At 37.1% G+C, this 19228-nt stretch overlaps 1 protein-coding gene across 1 annotated transcript in view; it reads right to left on the bottom strand.

Moving 5' to 3' along the window:
- kifap3a (kinesin-associated protein 3a) overlaps positions 1 to 19228 on the bottom strand; it is a 218747-nt gene that overhangs the window by 117260 nt on the left and 82259 nt on the right. The window contains exons 8-10 of the mRNA XM_043699509.1: positions 15164 to 15262; positions 14482 to 14660; positions 5357 to 5519 (exon numbers count right to left, since the gene is read on the bottom strand). Coding sequence (XP_043555444.1) covers positions 5357 to 5519; positions 14482 to 14660; positions 15164 to 15262 — 441 coding nt within the window. The remainder of the gene's footprint in view (positions 1 to 5356; positions 5520 to 14481; positions 14661 to 15163; positions 15263 to 19228) is intronic.

Here is a 19228-nt window from a genome sequence, read left to right as displayed (position 1 = left end):
AGAAGGAGACAGACTTGAACGGTGGTGCTTTCTTATTCAAAGAATCAAGATAACAGAGCAATAGGACCGCTGTTTTAAAAAGTGGGATCAGACAGACAGATGAATTCGGAAGAAATATCAACCTGATCATTACCTGTTTCCCTCCACAGATGCTGCCTGACCTATAGAGTGTCTTCAAACATTTACTGTTTAGTTTAGATAGTAGACAGTATCTCAACCTTAACCATGAGAAACAATCACTGCCAGATTAAATGCAAGTATTTCAGTACAGTTAGCACAGCATTTTCTTCACAAAGAGTTGTGGGGGTATGGAATTATGTTTAAGGATGAAACACAATGTTGATCACCACCACTGGATAACAAATGAAGAAAAACAAACTGAAGGGAAGATAAGTAGTATGGTAAGAATTAATTTATTATGGAAGAAAAACATTGACATAAGTGACTCAGCAAATGACCTGTACATACGTATTTCTCAGTATCAGTGAATCTGTGGCTCACATTTGATTAGTATTGCTTCAAGTATAAAACATTGGCGAGTAATCTGGAACAAAATAGAAACTGCAGAGAAACTCAGCAGGTTTGGCAGCATCTGTGGAGAGAATGCAGAGTTAACATTTCAGGTCCAACAACCTTTCTTCAGAACTGATCTGATCAAGGTGTTCAAAATAGTAAAAGAAATTGCATGGGTATAAATAGACAAATTATTTCTTCTGATGGGGGAAAGCCAAGAGCATTGAAATATAATGTTACAATTACATAATTATATTAAATATTTTGGAAAGAAAACCCATCTGTCTGTAAAATAGACACAGAGTCTTAGAAAATTCTGTTCCAGATGTCAGATGGCTATCATGGTGTATTGGAACTAGATAGTACTTACTGGAGGAAAAAATTACAAGAGAGTTTTTGAAATACAACTGACATTTCCAGCAGTAAACCAACTCCTTGACAATGGCTCCCCGAAAAAATAGCTCCTTCTGAGCTCAATACAATCTAACAAAGAGAGCTAATTAAGTTCATTTAAAACAAAGAATTGTGGATGCTGGACACCTGAAACAAATCCAGAAATTGCTGGCCAATTCAGGTCTGGCAGCATCTGTGGGAAGGGAGCAAAGTTAATGTTTTGAGCCCAGTGACTCTTCATTAGATGAAGCCTGTTGCCAACAATGTCTGTTTTAACTGTTTCAGGGCTATTCAAGCCAATGGCTAAAACAGTTAAAAGTTAATTACCTTGATTAAAAAGCAAGAAGAAAGAGCAATGTTTCATGCCTATGCAACCCAGTATTTAAAATAAAAGCATGATATAACAGTTTCTGGATTAAAGCCAATTTCAGGCTTGATCTTGAGACTTCAAGACCAAACCACCAAATTTATGTTATAATCTGACTATGGACTGGTAACTTTCTTCTTAGTTATCAACGTGAGATCCCAAGCACTTACTGAAAGAATAAAGAGATGAGATTCCACTGTTGAGAACAAAACCTTCTACTATACAAAATTAGAACAGGAAGAGAATTTACAATATATACATAAAACACAACTTATAATTCTAACATCCAGAATTAACCTGAAATAGATAACAGGAATACAGCAAAAACTCTGGATACTTAAGATCTGAAACAAAAACAGGAATTACTAGCAAAGTTCAGCAGGTCTGGCAGCATCTGTGGGGAGAAAACAGAGTTGACATTTCAAGTCCAATGACAATAAATAAGAGTCACTTGTTCCATTAAGTGTCTTTCTTTTTCTATGGAAAAGGTGGTGATTATACGGAAGGTGAGGTTGGTTGGTGGCAGTGAAGCCGAGAGGATGAGAGAGGGGAGATATGAAAATGGTAGGTAAATAAGGGAATCAATGACATTAAATTCAATGTTGTGGGGCAGCACAAGCTCAAAAAACAACACCTCATCTTCCACTTAGGGACCCTGCAGCCTATAGTACTCAACATCGAGTTAAATAATTTTAGAGCGTGATTCTGTCCTTGTGTTTTTTTCCCATCACCACACCCAGTCCTATTATGACACGGGTTGCCTTTAGCACAGCCAAGCCATTCTCAGCTCTCATTATCACTTATTCAGTTTCTCTTCTGTCCCGGCCTAGTATCAATAACCACTTTGTCTATCCCTTTCATATCTCTCTCGCTGGGCTCCATCTCTATTTATCCATTCACTTTTCGCCCACCACACCACTCCCCCAAACTCACCTTCAATATAAATTATACATTTTCCTCACTGTTATCAGTTATTATGAAGAGTCACTGGACTTGACATGTTAACTCTCCTTTCTCTCCACACATGGGATGGATACATGAATAGGAAGGAATTAGAGGAATATGGCCCAAGTGCTGGCTAGGATATGTGGAATGGACAAATTGGACCAGAGGATATGTTTCCATGCTTTACATCCCTATGATTCTATGCTACCAGAGTTTCACTAGCAATCTGTATTTGTTTATGAACAACAGAAAATGGTCAAATACTCCAAAAAGCACATCCAAAAGCAAAGTGAGTCAGGACAAATCCCACTGATTTCTCAACAATCCACAGGCATTAGTGACACTGTGGATCATTAAAACTGAATAAAACGTTATTTAAAAAATCCAAATCTTTTTCAAACAACTAGCTTTGAAATTCCCTCAAAACACAGTTCATCACTGATTGCTTCAACGACTGCTCATGTTCTGGTACTTCACTATTGTGTCCTGAAAGTATGGCCCTATGGATTTTGAAAGTGCACTTACACTCTCAACTCTTAGTTGCACTTACTGGTCCAAAGGACTTCCACTGAGTCCTGACTGCAGAAAGCTATCCAACAGTTCTTGAGATTTCTTACTCAGCCTCAACTGCCAATAATCAGTTCCGTACCTCATCAGCACAGCTCACTAGCAGCAATCTTCTGCAAGAAGCCTGCTTCTGGCTTACTTTCTCTCACTGTCTCCAACTAACTGTCCAGTAACAATTGAACTGTTGAGTGATCAAGTGGAAACCTCACAACAAGCCACACCTTGTTCATAGTCAAGATTAAGTGCAGCACTTATTTGAACAGTTGAGTATCGCATTCATTGAAATACCTTTTCATGGAATGTTAAAATATTCATAGATTGCTGACTTTTACAGTATAGCTGGATACAGAAGAATTTCAACATAACCTGTATAAGACAGGGTGAGAATAACCATTTGAAGCACAACTTCCCAAGAATAACTCTGAAAGACACCATCAGGGAAAGAATTCCAAAGATACAAAGAGGAAGGATTTGTGAAATCAACTGTTATCAGGAAGTGTTCAGGCAATTTGCGAGGACCATGATCACAGACCTAGTAAGAAACAAGTTAATATGTCTCTCTCTGTCCCCCTCCCTCAAATCCTGAGAGTCAACCTGACAGGCTGTTCAAATCAAGTCATCAATATAATACTGTATTATATTAAATCAATGCTGCATTCAAAAGCCTTGAAGCCTTTCACTTCAGAAATAGGCTACAATAATCTTATTAAATTGATCTTCCATTCACCTTTAAGAGGTGATACAATGGTCATGTCGCTGGATGAGTAAACCTAAATGTGAACTGTTGAAATCACATGTTTGTTGCTGGAGAAATTTAAATTTAATTAAAAAACAAATGTGGAACTGAAAGCTAGTTTCAGTGTTGCAACCTAAACACTATTATTGATGGCTGCAAAACCCATTGGATCTACTAAAACCCTTTTGGAAAGAGAATTCATCATGTTTACCTGATCTGTTTTACAGACAACTCCAGACCCCCAGCAATCTTATTGATTCTCAACTACCATCTGAAATGATCGAGCAAGCACTCATTTCAGGGAAATTAGGGATGGGTAACAAATACTGGTTTAGCCAGCAACACCTGCAGTCTAAGAATAAACAGTATCATTTATCCTTGTTTACTTTTAATCTTTGTAACTATCACACCTAATTACTTTACAGCTAATCAAATGACTTTCAGCAACAGTTGTGCAATAAACTTCTATCTTTCTTAAAGCATAGGGTTGAGATACTGGTTACTATTAATACTATAAGCCTCACACCTCAGGAAGGTCAGACTGGCACTGGAGCGTGTCCAGCAGAGATTCACACGGATGATCCCTAGAATGGTAGGCCTAACATACGATGAACTGCTGAGGATCCTGGGATTGTATTCCTTAGAGTTTACAAGGTTGAGGGGAGATCTGAGAAACTTACAAAATAATGCATGGCTTAGAAAGGGTGGACGCTGGGAAGTTGTTTCCGTTAGGCGGTGAGCACAGCCTTAAATTAGAGGGAGTCAATTTAGAATAGAAATGAGGAGACCTTTCTTCAGCCAGAGTGTGGTAGGCCTGTGGAATTCATTACCACAGAGCACAGTGGAGGCCAGGGCGTTAAATGTCTTCAAGGCAGCGATTGACAAATCCTTGATCACGCAAGGAATTAAGGGCTATGGGGAGAGTGCAGGTAAGTAGAGTTGAAATATCCATCAGCCATGATTAAATGGCGAAGTGGAGTCAATGGACTGATTGACCTTACTTCCACTCCGATGTCTTATGATCTAAGATTGAATCACTCAAACGAAAAGCCAACTAGATAAATCATAGAAATTCACAATTCATAGACTATTCCGAGGACATGATTGGTGTGATCATTGCATTTCAACACTTTCTGCACAAATGGTAGTAAAAATCTGAAACGTTTTCTTCGTCAAAAAGGCAAGGATGCTGAGACTATTGGAGTTTCAAGACAGATACATCTTTGTTAAATGTATCAAGAGATATGAAGCAAAGGAAGGAAAAGGGATTGGAGGTGCACAGTCATGACCTAACTGAACAGCTCAACAAACTGAATTGCTTATTGCTTAGTTCTGTTCCTACTGTTTTAATAAATTGCTTATAAACTGCGATAATGTTTTATTAAATAATGAAATTTAATCACATTCCTTATGGATAACTGAAAACAGCATGAGTTTGTGTAGATTACAGGCTTCAAGAAATTATGTAATTGTAATGACATAAGGGCTCCTGCAAATTTACCTTGAATTTCCATAAAATGCAAATGTCAGCATTCTATTAATGCACAACTGAGATCACCAGCAGTGCACAACACAGAACTATAACTAATTTCCTTTAAAGTTTTCATGTGCCAATCTTCCATCTTACCAATCTTTGCATCTACAGAGCAAGAGGGGTCTTGGCTCAGTGGAGATAAGAACTATTTCCTCGCTTTTGGATCACAACTCATCTAATAAACCCATTTGCTTATTTATTTGCTTTGAAAATCATACATGAAGCACATCATTTGGAATAAGTAAATTGGAAAGACAAAACTGAGAAAATCTAGTCTGCTGGTTATGCTTTTAAAAATTACCTATGAGCGAAGTCAATTTTGGGAGCAGTCCCACTTGAACCATTTTATTCCGAAGACCAGTGTCAAAAGACAGATTCAGTAGCAAGCGCAGTGTAATATTCAGGAGATCCTCATGTTCACAAGGCACCAACTTAGACAGCTTCTCAATGATGTTCAGCTCTACCTGCAAATTAAGAGAAAAAACATACTGAATATTGTTCTCTTATCATGTGCAGCTTTCCTCTTCAAAGTCTTTCATCCAACTCATTTAACATAAAGCTCACATATTGATTTTCATGGTTATGGGCTAAAGTTCAGAGGTTTCAAAGTAGTTTTTTTAACTGTAAAAACACTAAGGTGATTTGTTAAATAGATCTCACAAACATAAGTATCAATCGTCAAATAACAGACTAATTAAAATGGTACAAATGATATGCATTTTACATATGCTACACTATTGCAGTTTACAGAAATTGTCACACTTGAAAGTGAGGAAATCAATAAACCATTCACAAAACTAGTTTTCCAGCACACAGATCCACATACATATCTTGCATCAATACAACTTCAATTGAAAATACTTGTTTAAAAAATAATTTGTTTTTCCGAAAACTGTCACAGTTAAATGTTATTTCAACAACCCTGACCACACAAAAGGTTTAGCACATTGGTCAGATAAAGTTTAAATTTTACTAAATAAAGTCTCCTCTCATGCTAAAAGCAAGAGTCATTTAAATACAGCATCCAACAAAAAGATTCACTGCTACTTCTGCATGTTATTGAAATAGTGCTGAAGAAAAAACATGTTATTTTTCACCATTTGCTATGGTTTTCTATTTATTTTACTGCAGAAGTCCGACTCCAGTCTTCAAAATGTTTGCAAAAACAATTGCCACATCATCAGCTCAATGGTTAGCACTGCTGCCTTACAGCACTTGGGATCCAGGAGTAAGTCCAGCCTTGAATGACTACCTGTGTGGATTTTACATGTTCTCCCCATGTCTGCACGGGTTTCCAATTTCCTCCCACAGTCCAAAGATGTGGAGGATAGACGCATCGGCCATACTAAATTGCTCGCAGTGCCAGGCATGTGTAGGCTAGGTAGATTAGAAATGGTAAATGAGGGGTTACAGGATAAACTAGGAGATTGGGTGAGATACTCTTCAGAGGGTTGGTAATAACCAATGGGCTGAATGGCCTCTTTCCAACTAGGGATCCTATGATTCTCTCTGTTTCAGCACAAGTGCAGACGTTAATTCAGACAGCTAAAAAGCAATGTTGAGAGAAGTCAGTAAAGGTGACTTCAAAATATGCTTAAATTTTAATCAAGTCTTTATTTGGGAAATATCAAACATTCTTTGTGATGGTAAAAAATATTTACGTAGTACTTGTAAGACAATGACAGGTCAAGGAAAGGTCAACAGTATGTTTTGCCAACAGCAAAATTCTTTCAGATACATTATTAAAGAATCACCCACAGCACCTAAACGTACTCAAGTTTTGCATATATAACCGTAATTTTACATGCTAGACTGGGGTGTTCCACCCTGTTACTTCAGGATTAGTGTCCAGATAGCAAGAAATGAAGTCAGAAAGTTTGGCTATTCAAAATGAATCATCACTGGCAGTCCTTTACAGGCAGGGATGCCTTTCTTTCACTGTCATGGTGAGTTCGCAGATGGTTGTACAGACCGATGAAGCTTCCGTAGGCTCTGTTAAGGCTGTGGGACGGGGTGGGTGAGATGTTGGTGTGGCAGTGCACTCCTTATGCTGCTTTTGCCTGGTTTCTACCTTTTCCTGAGGACAAGTCTTGAGATGCTCGATGCCTTTCGGGATGCTCCTCCTCCATTTTGGACGGTCTTGAACAAGTGACTCCCATGTGTGTAGGAATGCTGCAATTCACCAGCAAAGCTTTGAGGTTATTATTGAAGCACTTCCTCTGTCCTCCTGGAGCATACCTGCTGTTTTGGAGCTGGGAGTAAAGCACCTGCTTGGGGAATGTCGTGTCAGTCATGCAGACAATAAGCCTTGCCCATCATAGCCGGTCAAGGGTCGTCCGTGCCTCGACGCTGGGGATGTTGGCTTGGTTGGGGACACTGGTTTTACTGTGTCTTTTTTCCCAGTGGATTCACAGGATCCTGCGCAGGCAGCATTCGTGGCAATGCTCCAATGTTTTGTTGTGTCTGCTGTAGATAGTTCAAGTCTCAGCTATACAGGAGAGAGAGAATCACTACAACTCTGTAATCCATGATTTTTGTGTCAGATCTGGTGTTATCCTCAAACATCCTTTTCCCCAGGTCAAAGGCTGCACTACACACTGGAGGCACTGCTGGATCTCTTCATCAAGAGCTGGTTTGGCCAACAGGACATTCCTAAAGTATTGGAAGTGGATAACATTCTCGAAGGCCTCCTCATGGGCCTTGATCATCAGGGGTTTGTGCCATAATGCCGGGCCAGGTGGATGTCCAGGCAGAGATCCATTCTCTCATATGCCACTGTGAAACTGACAATAGTCTGGGGTACATGCTCTGAGATTGTACGTAAGCAAGCATTATCTGCATACTGCAGCTCAATGATATTGGTTGGGGTGACTTTGGTTTTAGCTTGAAGGTGGCAGAGGTTGAATGATTTCCCGCTGGTTTCCTAAGTCAACTCCACTCCAGCGGGGAGGTGAATATTGCAGCAAGGTAGATCAAGAACAGTCTTGCAGCGATGACGCAGCCCTGTTTGAAACCAGTCTGAATTGGGAATGAGTTGATGGTGGAGCCACTTGTCATTAGCATGGATATTGTCCATCTGCAAGAAAAGCTCTCGCTTCGAGCAAGATGTTTATATGAATGCTCCATCAAATGTACTTCCATAGTTTGACTGCTTTTCACCAGCTAAAGTAAAAAAAACTTTGCAAATCCCAGCTGAACATTGCTCTTTTAACAATATATATGCTTTGCTATTAGTACATACAGATTCAAGCCTTAAGAGTGAAAAAATCCCCTCTAAAAAATTGGTGTATTGCAACAACTTCAAGTATTATATTTTTATTGTGAATATCTAGATAATAAATTCCATATTCTCTATTTCACTAGATTTCAATTATACATTTTAGCACCTTCAAGGAGCAATTAATTTTTGTACCATATTTAAATAGATTTTCTGGAAACCTATAATCCAATGCAGAAAAGAAATCCAAAGACAGAGGTGTAATTCTGTTTAAATGTTTGAAATAAATGATTAATACTTTTGGTGAATTATCACAAGACACTAAACGTCAAAGGCCAATAAACTATTTGCCAAATTAAAACACATTTTGCTTTTGAGATACAAAATTAATTTCAATGGATTTCACCAATGAAGTTAAAAGTATTGTATTGCACAAAATGTGAAGTGAAAGGGCATAAAATATTAAGGATTTAATTGTGCACAAACAGTTTAATTCTCGAACAGTGAATTTTCCTATATATCCAGATGCAATTTGACTCTTTTTGATTCAATCCATTTTGATTCTTTTAATGCAGAATACTTTGTTGATACATTAAAATGGAACACAAGGTGAGAGAATATTGAAGTCCATCGAGATCAGCAAAAGTTTATAAAAAGCAAATTACTCCTTTTCTGCCAACAAGCTTGTCTTCTTACAATACTACCACAGCATTCAACTCCCTTCACTGAACACTTTATATACGATCTAATTAAAACAATTTCTGGTGCATTGCCCATTTTCAACCAATTCATACCACGTGTACACAGGTGGGCTGAAAAAGAAATTGAGAACTTGTGAGGGCACCGCACGTATGGGGGTCCATGCACAGATCATCTGGGTCTTAACCTGAACCATCTGCATGTCCAAACCACTTTCCCCGTAACTCATTTTGAGCACTAAATGGTGCTTAATGTCTTTATAGGTTTTTCTTGATGCAAAAGCATTAGGCTAATGACAAAACACATTGAAGAAAAGCTGGATTTAATTACAATCAAGTTAAGATTTAGCACATCATTACAAAGCATTTAAGGTCTTCAGACAGTCATGTGTAATCCCATGGTAGTTTCACATTTTTAATACCTCCAGGAAAAAAGTTAAAAAGCAAACAAAAATGTTTCATAATGTAGTTTTCACAATTAAGATTATTAATGTTTAATATGTAAACTACGTATAAAATCCTTTGATTAATATGCAACCTAAGATATAACAGAAACTCCCATTTATTTCATTATTTTCATTGGGATGAAACAGAGTTCAATACAAAAGTAAAATTGCTTTTACTGCACTTGCGCTAACTCTACGCTCAATTTGGCAAATGCATAGGGGACTATTATTAACTAATACTAAATTGACTAATTGGCTTCCAGCAAACTACAAATGAGTCATTTTCTATTTGCTTAAAGAAAGTCAAAAAACAACCAATGAAAGCTTCCTTTGATGCTACAACATTAAATTGAAGCAATTAAAACTTACTTGAGGCCAATAAGCTACCTTTTTTTAAAGTCATGATTTTCAGGCAGAGAATAGTTTTTTTTAATAATTATTTGTTTTGTCCAAATACCTAGAGTAAACCAAAAAAAAGTTGCGCTCGCTCTCTTTCAGGACACAATAAACTAATCTATAGTTGTTAAATACATTAAAAGGTACTCCACCATTCAACACTAAACAAACTTGCATTCAGAAAAGTGGCAAGATTTTGAAACAACTACATGTTGCAATTTTGATAAATTCCTCTGTTACTCATACAGGATTACTTCCAGGTGTAACTTTTCAAAGACTTCTAAAGCTGATTAAAAAGAATGAAAAGCCTGGAAAATTTATGAGTTGCATTAACACCATTTTCTTCCCACCTCACGAAAGAAAAAGTGGACGTCCATTTAGTTAAAATAAAACAAAATAAAGAGAGGAAAACGATCTCTGCACTTTTAATGGAAAACCATTGAGTGGGTCTGCATATATAAATGCTTGCTAGCATTTAATAGCATGTAGAGTCACAGCACAGAATGATTTAGAACAACAATCTCGGTTATGTTCGCTGTAAGGCTAAATGGGGTTATTCACTGCCAAGTGAGGTACGTCAATGTACAAACTAGGCAAAAACAAGTGAACATTTAACTTCTCAAAAACTGTAGCTATTCCAGACCATTTAATTACTCTTAAACAAACCACCCAATAATTTCTCGTCTTCCACAGGCACCCATTATGAATATGCTTTGTGTGAAATAAAATAATACATTACTTCAAATTATGAAAACTCAGTTTTATCTTGAATACTTGAGCACATTATGCAGACGACCACCACACTGAGTTAAATAACTGGTCCCAGCTAAAGACAATAGAAGCATTGTAATTGATTTCAGCACCTTAATGGCTAGTGATGGAAAAACGTAATAATTATCATCCCCAATGTCCACAAGTATATGAATAGGAAGGGTTTGGAGGGATACAGGCTGCGTACTGGCAGATGGGACTAGATTGGGTTAGGATAGCTGGTCGGCACGGACGGATTGGACTGAAGGGTCTGTTTCCATGCTGTACATCTCTATGACTATAAGTGAAAAAAAGGATCTAACTCAGTTCAAACAGCACACACCATGTTCCAAACACTTGGCCTAGGAATATGCAAAGAATGCAAAGAGATACTGAAGGATTGTCAGAAACTCTAAAGTTATATCATAAAGATGAAGTCAAAAAACTACACTGTGAAACTGTGTTTACACAATATGTTTGAGTAGGCCTTTAAATATACTGATTTTTCTAAATTTCCTTTCAAACAAATCATCTTGAAACTTCATATGTATAGAAGTCTATGCACTATTATGATGGCTTAGATGGCAGTAATTAATTATATTTGTCAAGAATCAAATATTTTTATGTTACTTAACAGTAATTTTTTTTAATCTAGTTAGTCAGATGAACAAAGAAGTGATCAATGGTTTGCAAAGATGAAAGAGGTAGAAAATGAAAGTAATAGTAGATAATATCAATTTCTTAATTCAAAGATCTAACCTGTGATATAGTACTGAACAGTAAATACACAATGTCCGAAAAACTAAATCACAAAATTAATTTACATGCTTATGCTAATAACTATATCCTGAAAGGGGCACATTTTCAAACTTTAATAATAGAATTTTATTTTTGCACTGGTCATGAACACCGATCAAATGTGAAAACATTTTCTTTTCCTTCCTTTTAATGGTTCATAAATTCTGACTATTTCTTGTTAATTCACTGTTATATTTCCATATTCTACGGTTCATGATTTCAATTTATTTCAGCTTGAGTGTACTTGGAAAGATCTGATAAATCATAATACTTTGAGGAGACTTATTTTTAAAATGCGCCTTTTAGATAACTTTGTTAGCTATGGTATATTTTACACTAAGTTGAATATTTATATTAATTACAAAATAAACAATAACATTTGGGTAAGGAACAGAGGGACTGACAGCTATATCCAGTATTAGAAATCTTTCAATGTGGCGGGGCAAGTCGATAAGACTATACAGATGAAAACAGGATCAAGGGCTTCCTTCGTGTGGAGAAACTTGAGAAGTGAAAATCATCCAGTTAGAATAGTAGTGGTTTAGGATTTAGGACGATTGCAAAATTCTGAGGAGCTCCCTCCAAGATTGAATGGCAACTAGAGATCACAGATTTAAAATATTTGGCTAAAGAACTAGAAGAAAAATATGACAGCCTTTTCACCCTGACACAAGTTATAAGATGTCAAATGTTGAAAAGCAGACTTCTTTGGAATCCCAAAAAAGCAATTTGGAATCTTGACAAGGAATAAGTTTCAGTCACCAGTAAAGCTTTGGAGTGAAAATGAATGATATAATGGGCTAAGTTACCTCCTTCTGTGCTATAAGATTCTACAACTAAAAAAAGTCCTTCATCTTTTGTCCCTTCATCATACAGGTTGACTAGAAAAATAGGTTAACAATATATATGTTTAGCAGACCCTATGGGAGCCTTCTTATGGTGTCATGACAGTGCCTTTACACCTGGACCGAGACTTGCTCCAGAGATGTGCAACAACATCGGAACAAATTGATTAGAAAACTTAGGCCCTATTGTCTGTCTATCGTTGGACCAGGTGGCCAGAATTCAAGTCCCAACTGTTCCTGAAGGTTTTTAATAATGTTTCTCAGAACGTTGGTTAGAAAAATAGGTTAAAAATCTTTTTTAAAATGATAAAGCAGACTCTTCTTCCACTTCCGTGGTCATGTTCATGCCCGAGTGTCCTTGGAGATGGAGCACCTTGTGTCCATCAATGCTCTCAATGTCTTTAGAGAGAGGTGGGCAGCACAGGGATTATAGTACTTTATCTCCTCCTCCAACTCTTTTTTGATTTAGCCCTTTGCCTCTCTCCCTCAGTGCTCCTTACTACTGATGGCTTGCAGTACCCATAATGGGTTTTGCTTGTAAATATTTAATTGGTTACGTAGGTGATTACAGGTGATGGTTAAAAGAAAAAAAAAGAGAGAAAAGTCAGTGATTTTGGTGGTGGGAATGTTGTGTCTAATAGGTCAGAGTAAAATTTAAAAAAAAGACCCACAGCCTTTAGAGAGGGGTGGGCATCACCAGGGATACACTGGTGGGAAAATCACTCAGTTGTGTGCAATAGCACTTCTTAGCAGAAGAAAGAAAAAGCAGACCACTGCTTTTGAGAGAGAGATGAGCTTTATTTCCCCAATCCCAATGCCATTTTGATTTAGTCTCTACATCCCCCTCACTTTTGATGGTTTGCATTGCCCATAACAGACTTTGGTTATCAATATTTTATTGATCACATGGGTATTTTATTGGTGGTGGTGAATTTTTTTTCTCTTTTTAAGCAAAAAGAGTCACAGTGATACTGGTGGTGGGAAAGTCATTCAGTTGCGTACGATAGAACCTCTGGGTTAAAAAAAGCAGGGCTCTTGTGGTGTAGTGGTAGAGTACCTGGTTGTATCTCTGGGCTGTGGAGTTCTGGGTTCAAATCCCACCTGCTCCAAAGATGTGTCGGAACATCTCTGAACAGATTGATCAGAAATATTTATAAAGGAGAGCAAGATGATTAACAGTTAAAAACAAAAACCAAACTCATGGGAATTTGGTGGTGAGAAAATCGTTCAGTTGTGTGTATCAACACTTTTGAATATCTGAAAAAAAACAGAATCAGAGAGGGTCTTGTAGTACAGTGGTAGCATCCCTAACTCTGAGGCAGGAGGCCTGAGTTCAAGTCCCACTTGCTCTAGAGGTGGGTAATAGCATCTCTGAACAAGCCGATTAGGAAAATGTGCGTGTGCGCGCGTAAATGCATCTACAACTGTGTGTAAATATTATATACAAATAGATAAAGCAGTCTCAGTCACAGTGATTTGGTGATGTGAAAGCCATTCGGTTGTGAGAGAGAACATTTCTGGATATATATAAAAGCTGACTCAGACAGGTCTGCAGAACTGCCTGTACTGGGCTGGAATTAGCCTTTGTATGCAACAAGTAGTGGCTCTATTTTGGCATTCAACAAACAATGTTCCGTTCCAGTCAGGCTTCCTGAGTTATTACACCACCTAATAATAGCCATCTCCTTCAAAGTATACTTCAATAACTGAAAAAATGTATTTCCAAGTCAAAACATAATTAACTTATTCAAAATATTCATGCTTATTACCCAGCTAATATTGGAAATTGAACATGCTTACTAATAACACTGTTAGCATTCATGGATTTGGCAGAGTAAATAGTAATGTAAAACTTTAACTCAGTTTGGTCTGCAAGTCAAATGAAAAAGATGACTATAACAAACTTTTTTTGTTTTAAAAGTTCTGTTTTTGTTTTTTTTTTGGATAATGGTTGACTCCATCTGATTCTGATCTTGAGATAACCAGTCAATTTCATGACTTTGATTTGCTATCAGTGTTGCTAGCCAAAATCTGTAACAACTAAAAGTGATTTCTTGGCCAATTATGGATATCGTTAGTTAAGATCAGCATTTAATGCTCATCCTCATTTCACTGGGAACAGTGTGTCATATCTTATTCACATACTGGTCTGATTTGAATAGTTCAACTTCATTCTGACATTTGAGAAAATTTACTTAAATGTGATAAGAAAAATGTGAAATTTTGTTTTTATATAATCCAGTCAATATATAAAGTAGGGACTCAAGACTACCTACCATATCATTCTTGTTCTCCACAAATACACTGAGTTTCTTTAGAAAGGACATCACTAGGATCAGCAACTCAAAGTTTTCTCGATCAAGTGATTTCACAAGCATGTGAACGATATTTTTGTTCCTCATTTTCAGTTCAGTCCTTGTGTCTTCAGCCAAATTTAAAAGAAGATAGAAGGCAACTAGAAAAGAAATACTGGAAGTGATTTTCTTTTTAAACAATAAAATCCATGGGATTCAGTGCAATCATTAAACAATTCTGAACTTTTCGTGTAAAACATCATTAATTTATACAAACACTAAACAAAAACATGAAATTAAATCAAATATGCCAAACTTAAGTATGATTGAAGTGTTAAACATAAATGAAATAATTTATTTTAAAATAACTGTTCAATGGAACTTAAGTAGTACTTAAATCCATATCTAAACTATCATACATATAAAGACTTTGCTTTCACAAACAGGTGTCAAGAATGTATGAGGGATGGTAGAGGTGAGACTTTTTCAATTAGTTATTCCTAACAAAATCATGAATGCCCATAAAGGAAAAATGACTGATTTTACTAAACAAATATAATGCAGGAAACCCTCCCCAATAATTTGAAGAAATATGCCACATCAGAAATTCCTTCATCCTGTTTTTAACAATTTACTTTTTTGTTAGAAACAAAATACCACCTACCTCTCAATAATTGCTCTTGCTTGATAACCAAACCCTGATATTTCTTGTATGTTTTCTCATAGTCTTTCTTCAGTACATGGTTATCAGAATCATCGTCAAGTGAAGGTTAAAGTTAAGGTATAATCACTTCCATTATGTTAATTTCTGTGTGATTCAGAGTACCCTATGAATATAAATCTATCATATAAATTAAAATCTTTTGTCCTAAGAAAATTGCTATCGTTATTTATGTAAGCACAGTAATGGAGAAAATATTTCAACGCAAGTACCCCTGTATCTGAAAATGATGTAAGCTTAATTACATCACCTTTATTCTTTCATGAAACGTGAGCCATTATTGGTAATGCAAACATTTGTTTCCAACCCTATTTGTCCTTGAATATGCTAGGCCATTTCAGAGGACAGTTAAGAGTACAACATGTTGCGGTGGATCTGCAAGCAAATATAAGCCAGAACAGGTAAGGATGGGAGATTTCCTTCCTTGAACAGCATTAGTAAACCAAACTGCTTGTTTAGTTTTATATCATTAAAAAACAAGTTCTGGAGAAACTCAGTTGGTCTGATAGCATCTATAGAGGGAGAAAAACAGTTAATGTTTCGAGACCAGTAACCCTCTGTCAGTCACTGAACTGAAAATGTTAACACCATTTCTCTCTCTACAGATGCTGCCAAACCTATGTTTCTCTAGCGCTTTCTATTTCAGATTTCCCAAATACACAGTCCTAATATTTTATTTGAGGGGCTTTTTACAATAATTGACAATGGCTCCACGTTCATCACTACGGAGACTAGCTTTTGATTCCAGACTTATAAATAAAATTAAATTGCATCAACTACTATAGTGGAATTTGATCTGATGTCTCCAAAGACATTTTTTTGGCCTATAACGGAGTCATTACGGGGAGTCAGGCAAGTGGAGTTCAGGTCACAATTTGAATAAGGATTAGGCCATTTGGTCATTCAACAAGATTAAGGCCAATCAGATTACAACCTTAAATCCATAACCTTTCAGCCCTTTGGTTAACAAGAATGTATCTATTGTGCCTTAAAAATATTCAAGGATTCTGCTTCCACCACTTTTGCAAAAAGCAAGTTCCAGAGACTGCCAACCCTCCAACAGAACTAAAATTGCCTCGTTCTTGTTCTAAATGGGTGACCCTGGCTCTTGATTCTCTCAACAGGAAACCTTCTCTCTCTATCAAATTCAGAACAGTGCTCAAGATCTTTCTGACTTCCATCAAATCACCTCTTACTTCTAGACTCCAACTGATAAAAGTCCTATCTGTCCAGATTTCCATCATTATACAATCCACCCAGTCCAGGTGTTGGTTTAGTATAACTCTGAATTGATTCCAACACACAGCCTTCCTTAAATAAGGTGACCAATACTGAACACAATACTCCAGATGGGATCTTTGTGTCAGCAGCAAATTTGGCAACCATTCCTTCCATCCCTTCATTAAGTCCCATATATAAATTATAAACACTTAAGATCCCAACATTGACCTCAGCAGTAGACGAATCATTACGTCTTGCCAACGTGGGAAAAAGATCCATTTAAGCTTACTTTCTGCTTCCTATTAGCCAACCAATCCTCTATCCATGCCAATATGCAACCCACTACAATGAGGTTGATTTTCTCCAGTAACCTCTCAATGCACGTAATGCCTTATCAAAACGTAGAACATCCACCAGTTAACCTGTAGCCACAGCACATTATTTCCTCAAAAAGATAGAGTAGTCAAACATAATTTCCCTTTCACAAAACCCGTTGACTCTACATGATTATCTAAGTACCTTGTTGTTACTAATTTAATAATAGATTCTACATTTTTCATATGACAGATGCTAAGCTACCCAGCCTTTGTTTTTTTTTCTCTCTCTCTACCTTTTTGAATAAAAGAATTATAATTGCTACCTACTGACCGGATGGGACTTTCTACAAATGAAGGGAGTTTCTGAAAATTATATCCATGGCATCATCTATTTAATTTGCAAGTTCTTTAAGTCATACAATGAAATCCATCTGGAGCCAGCCATTTACCAGCCTGCATCTCCAACAATGTACTCAATGGAATGACGTTTCTGGTGACTATAATTTCTGAGTTTATTCTTTCCTTCCAATTGTTAATTTAATGCTGCTTCTAGGATGTTACTTGCATCCTGCACAGTGAAGACTGATGCAAATTGCCTGTTCAATTAAGCTGCCATCTCCTTACTTTATAGTTGTAATTCTCCAAACTTACTTTTATAATGTTAAAAATCACAACACCAGGTTATAGTCCAACAGGTTTAATTGGAAGCACACTAACTTTCGGAGCGTTGCTCCTTCATCAGGTGGTAGTGGAGGGCTCAATCCTAACACACAGAATTTATAGCCAAAATTTAGTGTGATGTAACTGAAATTATACATTGAAAAATTGATTGTCTGTTAAGCCTTTCATCTGTTTGTATATCATTATAGTTTCACTTCTTTCATGTGTAAATCACAAAACCTTTTTTTTAAAAAAGTTGCATTCTCAGGTTAGCTGTTAACAATAGTGATAGCTAGACAATATGTTGAAGGTGTTAGCCCCCTGTGTTCTCTGTCTATGCTTTTATAATGCTTTTCTTACATATTTATAGAGACTCTTAAGTTTCTTTGTTTACGTTTCTGGTTAGCTTTCTCTTGTACTCTAATTTTTTTCCGGCTTGTTAATTATTGTTTTTTTTAAAAAGTATTTTACCCAAACTCCTGATGTACAACCTGTCATTGCATAATTGCATTTTTGTTAAGTTTGCTGCTTTCTTTAACCATTCTAGTTATCTATGAATCATCCCTTTGAATTTGTCGTCTTCTTTGGAATTACAGTGCGAATTAAATAAGATTTTCTAAAGCAATTGCAAGGGTTTGGATGAATATGGGCCGGGTGCTGGCAGGAGGGACTAGTTTGGGTTGGGATATCTGGTCGGCATGGATGAGTTGGACCGAAGGGTCTATTTCTGTGCTGTACATCTCTATGATTCTAACATTTTGGTGCATAAGGAGGAGGTGTTAGCGATTCTGGAAAGTGTAAAAATAGGTAAGTCCCTTGGGCCAGATGGGATTTATCCTAAGGCTCTCTGGGAAGCCAGGGAGGAGATTACCGAGCCTCTGGCTTTGATCTTAATGTCGCCATTGTCTACAGGAATAGTGCCAGAAGATTGGAAGATAGCAAACATTGTTCCCTTGTTCAAGAAAGGGAGTAGAGACAACCCTGGAAATTATAGACCTGTGAGCCTTATTTTGGTTGTGGTTAAAGTGTTGGGAAGGATTATAAAAGAGATAGGACTTATAATAATCTAGAGAGAAATATGTTGATTACAGATAGTCAACACGGTTTTGTGCCTCACAAACCTTATTCTTTGAGAAAGTGATCAAACAGGTGGATGAGGGTAAAGTAGTTGATGTGGTGCATATGGATTTCAGCAAGGCGTTCGATAAGGTTACCCACAGTAGGCTATTGCACAAAATACGGAGGCATGTGATTGAGTGTGATCTAGCTGTTTGGCTCAGACATTGGCTAGGTGAAAGAAGACAGAGGGTGGTGGTTGATGGGAGATGTTCATCCTGGAATTAAGTTATAGTGGGGTACCGCAAGGAACTGTTTTGGTCCACTGTTGTTTGTCATTTTTATAAATGACCGGGATGAGGGCATAGAAGGATGGGTTAGTAAATTTGCAGATGATACTAAGGTCTGTAGAGTTGTGGATAGTGACGAAGAATATTGTAGGTTACAGAGAGACATCGATAAGCTGCAGAGCTGGGCTGAGAGATGGCAAATGGAATTTAATGCGGAAAAGTGTGAGGTGATTCACTTTGGAAGGAGTAACAGGAATACAGAATACTAGGCTAATGGTAAGATTCTTGGTAGTGTAGATGAGCAGAGAGATCTCTGCGTCCAGGTACACAGATCCTTGAAAGTTGTCACCCAGGTTGATAGTGTTGTTAAGATGGCATGCGGCGTGTTAGCTTTTATTGGTAGAGGAATTGAATTTTGTAACCATGAGATCATGCTGCAGCTGTACAAAACTCTGGTGTGGCTA

This window comes from Chiloscyllium plagiosum, chromosome 11 (genome assembly GCF_004010195.1).
Source record: "Chiloscyllium plagiosum isolate BGI_BamShark_2017 chromosome 11, ASM401019v2, whole genome shotgun sequence".
NCBI lineage: Eukaryota > Metazoa > Chordata > Chondrichthyes > Orectolobiformes > Hemiscylliidae > Chiloscyllium > Chiloscyllium plagiosum.
This window is presented reverse-complemented; position numbering and strand designations above follow the sequence as displayed.